Source organism: Tachypleus tridentatus, chromosome 7 (assembly GCF_004210375.1).
Source record: "Tachypleus tridentatus isolate NWPU-2018 chromosome 7, ASM421037v1, whole genome shotgun sequence".
Lineage (NCBI taxonomy): Eukaryota > Metazoa > Arthropoda > Merostomata > Xiphosura > Limulidae > Tachypleus > Tachypleus tridentatus.
The window spans coordinates 113,445,710-113,456,716 of record NC_134831.1 but is presented as its reverse complement, the minus strand read 5'-3'; the positions used below and the strand labels follow the sequence as shown (position 1 = coordinate 113,456,716).

Sequence of the window (11,007 nt, the reverse complement as noted above, 5' to 3'; positions counted from 1 at the left end):
TTAATTAGTGATGCATAATGATTTGTGAGAAAGACATGTTGGAATCTTCCTATTCCAACAGGAGGATTGGAAGGCTTGTGGCATGCATAAAGAAAAAAGTTCATATAGAGGGCAGCACTGAACACTACTAGCTAAATATACGAGAAGAGGTAAGTAACAATGAAAAATACATTTTCAGTGTAGGAAAACTATAACTTTACTCTTTTTAAAATAGGTGGAATACAGTGGTTCACCCAGATGTCACTTGTGCAACCTTTGGTAATATGTGGGCCTTCTGGTAGTGGAAAGAGCACCCTGCTCAAGTATTTGATGGATGAATTTGGAGATTATTTTGGTTTTAGCGTTTCTCGTAAGTTAATGTTTGCATCATGTAATTCAGGTTTTCTATAATCTGGAACTCAGAATATTTCAGACATTTTTCTTATATAGAAGTGTTGATAATTTATGTTTTTATATGTGTTACTTTTATGGATTTTATATTTTAAAAAAAAGCTATAAAAGTTTCTTCAGCCAGTCTAGAAGGTGAATACAGGACAACTTTGTCAAAGAACATTTTACAGAACAATTTTGTGAATTGTAATTTCAAATATTTATGTAAATTAGCTGAGTTTATTGCTGGTTTTCATCAATGTAAACAGTCACTTAGTTCATGGTTTCCACTGATGTAAACATTAGCTACTCTTATGGATGCCATATTTTGACCTATGTAAACAGTCACTGTGTTTATAGTTTCTAACTATGTAAGTAGTTGCTGAGTTCATGGTTTCCACTCATGTAAACAGCAATTGAGTTTTAATATGCCACATCTTGACCTTTGTGAACAGTAGCTAAGTTCATGGTTTCCTGTGTGTTTGTAGACCTCAGTCATCCAACTGTAAATTCAGTGAGAGTGCTATTATATAGATTTACATATTTGTGGGTGAGCTGTCAAGTGGGTGATCTGATATTTAGTCACATCAGATTAGTCTGACTTTCACACCTGTACAGTTTGACAAGTAAAAGAAACATAGCTTTAACTCTCTCACAACAGGCTTGGTGTAATTTACAAAAGTTTGTCTACACACTTGCACACATTAACTATTTGCACTATAACTTTTGATACAGCATGTGTATCTTCACAAAATTTGGTAGACTTTTATAGTAGAGATTATAAGTTTTTGTATACAGAAAATCAGATATTGTAATGAAATATTTTTACTAAATATTGAGTCTGTTTCCTTATTAGTCTGAGTGCAGTGTGATTTCATGTTATGAGTAAAAGCAAACAAACTATTCTTCGTCCCAAAAATCTCAAATATTATTTGTGTGATCTCTAAAACCTCCTAAATATTCTTACAATGTTTGTTTTCAGTAAGACTTTATATTTTGTTATTTTCTAATCTCTTAACTATGTGGGGTCTGTTATTTGACCAACCTTGTAACAATAAAAAAAAATTAGGAAATATAAATTATGCTTATTTTGTGTAAGAATGACTACTTATATATTATAACAGAAAAATTCAAATATTTAGTCTAAGTATCTTAAGTCACATAACACTAAATAATTATATACATGGACATGGGTTGCTAAACCTTTTAAAATTTTGCACATGGAGGATATCAAACAAAATTATTTTTAGGTTTTACATATACAGCTAAATAACCAATAAATCATATATAACTACACTGATACCGTAGAATTACACTATTAATTTATTAAGCTTAGTAACTAAGACGTATTAGATTTTAAAAAATATGAAACTTTGAGCAACACAACCTACCAACATACCCTCTTGAAATCTTGGTCCAAAAGAATGTGGAACCCTTTTCACAGATTAAAATGGCTGAGAAAGCCACTAGGAGACATTCTGTGATGTTAATTGGTTATTCACACGTACTACACACCGTAATAAGAGAAAATAAGGGACTGTTTACAAAAAGGGGAAGAGATGAGCAGGACCACTTTGTTTGATTCAGTATATAAGCCATATCTCAGTAAAATAAAAATATATAAGGTTATTATTTTATATTCTAACATGGTAATATCAGTAGTTTGAGTTCCTAATTTGTACAAAACCACAGACTTAGTATTTTGGCATCACAGACATCTAATTTTAACCAGTGCTGCATTCAAAATACTACATGACACAGTAAAATCTACATTTAGGTGTGTTCTTTTAACACTTCAAATTAAGAAATTAACTCACACATAATATTAAAGGTTGAAATATAATCTACACTTTGATTCCAAACTTATTGAGATAATTCATAAAATAGTTCAATAACATTTTGAATGCAAGTCAACAAACATGATGACATGACCTTTGACACCTGTCACAAAAGGGTTAATTCAACTATGAAGCAGTTTCTTTGTAAGGCAGTCAACAATTATCATGAGTTGTCACTCATTGCTCCTTTAAAGATGAATTATAGTTTTCAGTCAGCATGATTATTAAACAATGGGATGTCTACTTGGACTTGTAATCATTACACAATAGTTACAAACTTCTTTTAATTATTTCAGAATTTGACACCTAAGGCTGTTTCATCTCCAGTTTCCCGAGATACATGTAAAACCATGTAAATGTTGCTTTGATTGTTCAGTTTTAAAATAAAACTTATTCAAAGAATTCAGCATGATTTTTTATGTGGCTTTTTAAATTTTGAAACAAGTCTTCTCAAGTCAGTGATCAACATTGTATTGATCAGTTTCTCTTACATTGAAACAGTTAAAATCACATGAAATATTTTTCATCTCTGTTGGTTTTAGAAAACATTGTTTATAATATCTCTGCTTCTAGTGCTAGAACTCTCAGTTTTCAAACTGTGTCTGTCCCTAATCAGTTTCAAAACTTGTTTCATATGAAATCCACACTATTCTTTAGATACAGTTTTAAGTAAATAAGATTAACCCTCTTCCTTTATTAAACCATATGTTCATGTATCAATTAATAACTGTTAAAAATGATTTTGAAATTTGTTGTACATTTTGTTGTTTGTTTATTTGTATTTAATATTACTTTATGGTGGTTTAAAGATAGAATGAAGTTTTTCTGAATCCTAGAAAAATTATAATTTGTTTTTTACATTTTACATCATTTATTTCTCTGTTAGCTTTGTACAGCTCTTTTTAAATTGATTTATCTTACGTTGGTACTCAAACTCCCAGTCATAGATCCATACGACCCAAAATCCATATAATTCAGAATATAATTATTCAACACAAAAGAATGATGTAAAACAGTAACATTTATAGTGGTGTAGTGCACCTTGTGGTAGTCTGACTGGTTTTACAGGTCTCACGTGGTGTAGTGCACCGTGTGGTAGCCTGACTGGTTTTACAGGTCTCGCGTGGTGTAGTGCACCGTGTGGTAACTTGACTGGTTTTACAGGTCTCGCGTGGTGTAGTGCACCTTGTGGTAGCTTGACTGGTTTTACAGGTCTCACGTGGTGTAGTGCACCTTGTGGTAGCTTGACTGGTTTTACAGGTCTCGGCGTGGTGTAGTGCACCTTGTGGTAGCTTGACTGGTTTTACAGGTCTCACGTGGTGTAGTGCACCTTGTGGTAGCTTGACTGGTTTTACAGGTCTCACGTGGTGTAGTGCACCTTGTGGTAGCTTGACTGGTTTTACAGGTCTCCGCGTGGTGTAGTGCACCTTGTGGTAGCTTGACTGGTTTTACAGGTCTCACATGGTGTGGTGCACCTTGTGGTAGCTGACTGGTTTTACAGGTCTCCGCGTGGTGTAGTGCACCTTGTGGTAGCTTGACTGGTTTTACATGTCTCGCGTGGTGTAGTGCACCTTGTGGTAGCTTGACTGGTTTTACAGGTCTCCGCGTGGTGTAGTGCACCTTGTGGTAGCTTGACTGGTTTTACAGGTCTCCGCGTGGTGTGGTGCACCTTGTGGTAGCCTGACTGGTTTTACAGGTCTCCGCGTGGTGTAGTGCACCTTGTGGTAGCTTGACTGGTTTTACAGGTCTCACGTGGTGTAGTGCACCTTGTGGTAGCTTGACTGGTTTTACAGGTCTCACGTGGTGTAGTGTACATACTATTCGTTCTTTTCATTATGTTTGAAGATGATTCATTAATATAATAAGTACATTTAAATCTTATGATAATTTTAGTATACAATATCAAGTTGACACATAGGCACACTACATTTGTTTTTCTTCCAGACACAACTCGAAAGCCAAGAAATGGTGAAGTACATGGAAAAGGTAAATTATTGTAATTTTGAAGTTATTGTGTGAAATTGTTTTATTGATATTAGACTAATAGTATATGTAATTGATATTAATTGAATATATTTCAGTTTTGACGTGTAAGTTTTGGTTTATATATGTTAGATGCTTTTATCTTTTTAAACATTTTCCAAAAGTTTTATTCAGTGTTAATATAATATAAAGTATGTAACTTAAATGTATTGATTCAAAAATAGTTAATGTTTACCATCACAGTTAAGCACTTTCCATGCTTTAATGTGACATGAAAGTGTGAAGGCTCGTCATTGGAGTTTCGACTGTTACTACTGCTCACAATTTATTTATATTAAGCTCAAGAATGCAGTGGTTAGTGGAGCATGCAAGTCACAAACTCAAGATAGTTCATGGTCAGAGAAGAGGCTCTGATTTTAAGGTTTAATACAGAAACACTTTTAATATACTCAATGAAGATTTTCTGTTACATACAGACTAAAATATTGTGGAATAAATCAGTATCAGAACTTTCAAACTCTCAACTGGAACTGACAACTGCCCCCATCAGGTGTTAAATCATTTAACACCACCAGTACGTTATTTGTTAACACATTAGTCAGTATCAGTTCAATCGTATCTTAACATTGTATTGTCAGTCCTAATTGTGTTACATGATTCAAGGAGAGATGGCAATAATTAACCTATAGCAAGCTTAAACATGAAATCCATCATGATCGTAGACATGGTTTATTCTTCTGCTACTTGTGGGCCTTGGAGACTGTCTTGTGCAGGCTGTCCATCTTCAATAGCTGGCGTGGAGAACTCTCAAACAAATGTTTTTATACTAAATATTATTGGTATTCTTACAGTAGTGTATACAGCTATTCACAAGTAGATATCACACTTAATTGGCTGTTTTCTTCAATCTCTCCATAATTCTCAGAACCAGAACCACATAACTATTGGCTATAGATAGAGTCTGTAAATTGGCAGCCTTTTTACTTGTATCATTAAATACATGTTTGATATGGATACCACATCAGAGTTTTGACTTACCCTTTTTTAGTTAACTGTCTGTGAGATAATTTAAACATCTTTCATAGCTTTCTCACTGGTATGGTAACATTATTGATAGATGAGGATTTAATTACCATTCTCTCTAATGAGGGTTTCATAACCTTCCTTGTAACCTCAGTAGTGTCATTTATAGTTAGTGTAAACAAAACTAATTACCATTCTCTCTAATGAGGGTTTCATAACCTTCCTTGTAACCTAAGTAGTGTCATTTATAGATAGTGTAAACAAAACTAATTACCATTCTCTCTAATGAGGGTTTCATAACCTTCCTTGTAACCTCAGTAGTGACATTTATAGATAGTGTAAACAAAACTAATTACCATTCTCTCTAATGAGGGTTTCATAACCTTCCTTGTAACCTCAGTAGTGTCATTTATAGATAGTGTAAACAAAACTAATTACCATTCTCTCTAATGAGGGTTTCATAACCTTCTTTGTAACCTCAGTAGTGACATTTATAGATAGTGTAAACAAAACTAATTACCATTCTCTCTAATGAGGGTTTCATAACCTTCCTTATAACCTCAGTACTGTCATTTATAGATAGTGTAAACAAAACTAATTACCATTCTCTCTAATGAGGGGTCCATAACCTTCCTTATAACCTCAGTACTGTCATTTATAGATAGTGTAAACAAAACTAATTACCATTCTCTCTAATGAGGGGTCCATAACCTTCCTTGTAACCTCAGTAGTGTCATTTATAGATAGTGTAAACAAAACTAGTACCATTCTCTCTAATGAGGGGTTTAATAACCTTCCTTGTAACCTCAGTACTGTCATTTATAGATAGTATAAACAAAACTCATTACCATTCTCTCTAATGAGGGGTCCATAACCTTCCTTGTAACCTCAGTAGTGTCATTTATAGATAGTATAAACAAAACTAATTACCATTCTCTCTAATGAGGGTTTCATAACCTTCCTTGTAATCTCAGTAGTGTCGTTTATGGATAGTGTAAACAAAACTAATTACCATTCTCTCTAATGAGGGTTTCATAACCTTCCTTGTAACCTCAGTAGTGTCATTTATAGGTAGTATAAACAAAACTAATTACCATTCTCTCTAATGAGGGTTTCATAACCTTCCTTGTAACCTCAGCAGTGTCATTTATAGGTAGTATAAACAAAACTAATTACCATTCTCTCTAATGAGGGTTTCATAACCTTCTTTGTAACCTCAGTAGTGACATTTATAGATAGTGTAAACAAAACTAATTACCATTCTCTCTAATGAGGGTTTCATAACCTTCCTTATAACCTCAGTACTGTCATTTATAGATAGTGTAAACAAAACTAATTACCATTCTCTCTAATGAGGGGTCCATAACCTTCCTTATAACCTCAGTACTGTCATTTATAGATAGTGTAAACAAAACTAATTACCATTCTCTCTAATGAGGGGTCCATAACCTTCCTTGTAACCTCAGTAGTGTCATTTATAGATAGTGTAAACAAAACTAATTACCATTCTCTCTAATGAGGGTTTAATAACCTTCCTTGTAACCTCAGTACTGTCATTTATAGATAGTATAAACAAAACTCATTACCATTCTCTCTAATGAGGGGTCCATAACCTTCCTTGTAACCTCAGTAGTGTCATTTATAGATAGTATAAACAAAACTAATTACCATTCTCTCTAATGAGGGTTTCATAACCTTCCTTGTAATCTCAGTAGTGTCGTTTATGGATAGTGTAAACAAAACTAATTACCATTCTCTCTAATGAGGGTTTCATAACCTTCCTTGTAACCTCAGTAGTGTCATTTATAGGTAGTATAAACAAAACTAATTACCATTCTCTCTAATGAGGGTTTCATAACCTTCCTTGTAACCTCAGCAGTGTCATTTATAGGTAGTATAAACAAAACTAATTACCATTCTCTCTAATGAGGGTTTCATAACCTTCCTTGTAACCTCAGTATTGTCATTTATAGATAGTGTAAACAAAACAAATTACCATTCTCTCTAATGAGGGTTTCATAACCTTCCTTGTAACCTCAGCAGTGTCATTTATAGGTAATATAAACAAAACTAATTACCATTCCCTCTAATGAGGGTTTCATAACCTTCCTTGTAACCTCAGCAGTGTCATTTATAGATAGTATAAACAAAACTAATTACCATTCTTTCTAATGAGGGTTTCATAACCTTTCTTGTAACTTAAGTAGTGTCATTTATAGACAGTATAAACAAAACTAATTACCATTCTCTCTAATGAGGGTTTCATAACCTTCCTTGTAACCTCAGTAGTGTCATTTATAGATAGTATAAACAAAACTAATTACCATTCTCTCTAATGAGGGTTTCATAACCTTTCTTGTAACCTCAGTAGTGTCATTTATAGATAGTGTAAACAAAACTAATTACCATTATCTCTAATGAGGGGTCCATAACCTTCCTTGTAACCTCAGTACTGTCATTTATAGATAGTATAAACAAAACTTTTCTCAGCATGTTTCTTTTCTTGGTCAGTCATCATTATATAATTTTTATGTCTTTATTAAGCATGCATCACACATTTCCTAAATGTATACATTTTCTCAATACTTGAAGTATTTGGAATCCCCAGAAATGCTTCAGTAAAACTGATTATTTGGTGTAAGTGGTATGGTTAGCTTTAGCATCTTTATCTCATGAAATACTTAACTTCAGCAGCTAGACTTAAATGTGGTTAAAAGGTAACTACAGCAACTAGAACTACATGTGGTGAAGTAATTGACTATAGCAGGTATAACTACATGAAAACCAACTGGTAATGGTATAACTACATGAAAACCAACTGGTAATGGTATAACTACATGAAAACCAACTGGTAATGGTATAACTACATGAAGACCAACTGGTAATGGTATAACTACATGAAGACCAACTGGTAATGGTATAACTACATGAAAACCAACTGGTAATGGTATAATTACATGAAGACCAACTGGTAATGGTAGAACTACATGAAAACCACCTGGTAATGGCCACTGAATTGTTTTACAGAACATTTCTTACTTAAAATTACAAAATATTAATAACTGAATTTATAAATGTTATCCAGACTTTAGAAAGTTGTTTTAATTTTTCGTACTGAGTGACTTTGAGGTAATATTTGTTATTATAGTTGAAAATTCTTACATTAGTAATATACAGGTAGCCTAGGAGATAGTGAAAATTAATCCATACAGAACATAAAGATGCAAAGACGATAAACCAAAAGTGATCAAATAGCATTCTCTGTGGCTCGTGTCTTATTTTAACTGTGTTCAAGAATTATTTTTGTTCATCAAATCGGTCAGGACAGAAATTGTTCAAACTATACCATGTGAAGGACAAGTTATTCGAAACCTTCTTTCCTCTAAAAGATATTTTAACTAGATCATTCATAGTGAGAGAATTTTAAAATGATTGTATTATTATAAAGGATGTATTTTCAAATGCAATACTGATGTACTGATGCTGTATTTGTTATGTATAAAATGTGCAATAAGAAGTGTACAAAAGGTTGTTTTTATGAGGTAACAGTATAACAAAAGTAACAGTAAGTTAGACAATGTGATCTATTAGCAAATCAGAAATCATAGATAACTTATTAAGTGTCAAACTAAACATAGAAAACTAAATGAATTATAGTAAAATTAATTGAAATCACTCTGACAATAAACACTTACTGTGAAGAACTAGATACAAGAAAGAACATTTATTACAGGATTATAACAACATCTTCAGTGGTTAACTTGGACTAGTCCATATAAAAACTGGACCCAAACAATATGAAAATATTTTTTATCTTCAAGTGACATTGTTTCTTTTAGTACAATGTGCAGGAGTTGAAATTTAGTACATGTCTATTGTGTAATTATTACATGTCTATTGTGTAATTAGTACATGTGTACTGTGTAATTAATACATGTGTACTGTGTAATTAATACATGTGTACTGTGCAATTAGTACATGTGTACTGTGCAATTAGTACATGTGTACTGTGTATTTAGTACATGTGTACTGTGTATTTAGTACATGTCTATTGTGTAATTAGTACATGTCTATTGTGTAATTAGTACATGTCTATTGTGTAATCAGTACATGTCTGTTGTGTAATTAGTACATGTCTGTTGTGTAATTAGTACGTGTGTACTGTGTAATTAGTACATGTGTACTGTGTAATTAGTACATGTCTATTATGTAATTAGTACATGTCTGTTGTGTAATTAGTACATGTGTACTGTGTAATTAGTACATGTCTATTGTGTAATCAGTACATGTCTGTTGTGTAATTAGTACGTGTCTATTGTGTAATTAATACATGTGTACTGTGTAATTAGTACATGTCTATTGTGTAATCAGTACATGTCTAGTGTGTAATTAGTACATGTCTAGTGTGTAATTAGTACATGTCTATTGTGTAATTGGTACATGTTTGTTGTGTAATTAGTACATGTGTACTGTGTAATTGGTACATGTTTGTTGTGTAATTAGTACATGTGTACTGTGTAATTAGTGCATGTTTGTTGTGTAATTAGTACGTGTGCTGTGTAATTAGTACATGTCTATTGTGTATTTAGTACATGTGTACTGTGTAATTAGTACATGTCTATTGTGTAATTAGTACATGTCTATTGTGTAATTAGTACATGTCTATTGTGTATTTAGTACATGTGTACTGTGTAATTAGTACATGTCTATTGTGTAATTAGTACATGTCTATTGTGTAATTAGTACATGTGTACTGTGTAATTAGTACATGTTTGTTGTGTAATTGGTACATGTTTGTGTGTGTAATTGGTACATGTGTGCTGTGTAGTTAGTGCGTGTCTATTATTGTAATTGGTACGTGTCTATTGTGTGTAATTGGTACATGTGTGTGTTAATTAATGCGTGTCTATTATGTAATTGGTACACGTGTACTGTGTAATTAATGCGTGTGTCTATTATGTAATTAGTGCGTGTGTACTGTGCAATTAGTACGTCTATTATGTAATTGGTACTTGTCTATTATTGTAATTAAGTACATGTTTGTTTGTAATTGGTACATGTCTCTATTGTGTAAGTAGTGCATGTCTATTGTGTAATTAGATTGCATGTCTATTGTGTAATTAGTACATGTCTATTGTGTAATTAATTTTTTATGTTGTTTGTTGTGTAATTAGTACATGTGTGCTGTGTAATTAGTGCATGTTTGTTGTGTAATTGGTACGTGTGCTGTGTGATTGGTACATGTCTATTATTGTAATTAATACGTACATGTGTGTGCTGTGTAATTAGTACATGTCTATTGTGTAATTGGTACATGTGTGCTGTGTAATTAGTACATGTCTATTGTGTAATTGGTACATGTTTGTTTGTGTAATTAGTACATGTTTGTTGTTGTAATTAAGTACATGTCTATTGTGTAATTAGTACATGTGTACTGTGTAATTAGTACATGTCTATTTATGTAATTAATTACATGTTTGTTGTGTAATTAGTACGTGTGCTGTGTAATTGGTACATGTCTATTGTGTTAGTATTAATGCGTGTGCTGTGTAATTAGTACATGTCTATTGTTAGTATTTAGTACATGTGTACTGTGTGAATTAGTACATGTCTGTTATTGTGTGAGGTAGTACATGTGTACTGTGTGAAATTAATTACATGTCTATTGTGTATTTGGTACATGTCTGGTGTGTTAATAATTAGTGCGTTGTGTTGTGCTGTGTAATTAATACATGTGTACTGTGTAATTAGTGCGTGTCTATTGTGTAATTGGTACATATATTGTACTGTGTAA

The 11,007-nt window shown here is 32.6% G+C and overlaps 1 protein-coding gene across 3 annotated transcripts in view; it reads left to right on the top strand.

Moving 5' to 3' along the window:
- Positions 1-215: 215 nt before the first annotated feature.
- The window catches only part of LOC143256424 (guanylate kinase-like), a 30,933-nt gene continuing 20,141 nt past the window's right edge, over positions 216-11,007 (top strand). For all 3 annotated transcript variants that reach the window (XR_013031352.1, XM_076513643.1, XM_076513642.1), the window contains exons 1-2: positions 216-349; positions 4,152-4,193. Coding sequence is in view for 2 of the 3 variants with exons in the window: in XM_076513643.1 (XP_076369758.1) it covers positions 238-349; positions 4,152-4,193 (154 nt within the window). In the remaining variant the exon portion in view is untranslated. The remainder of the gene's footprint in view (positions 350-4,151; positions 4,194-11,007) is intronic.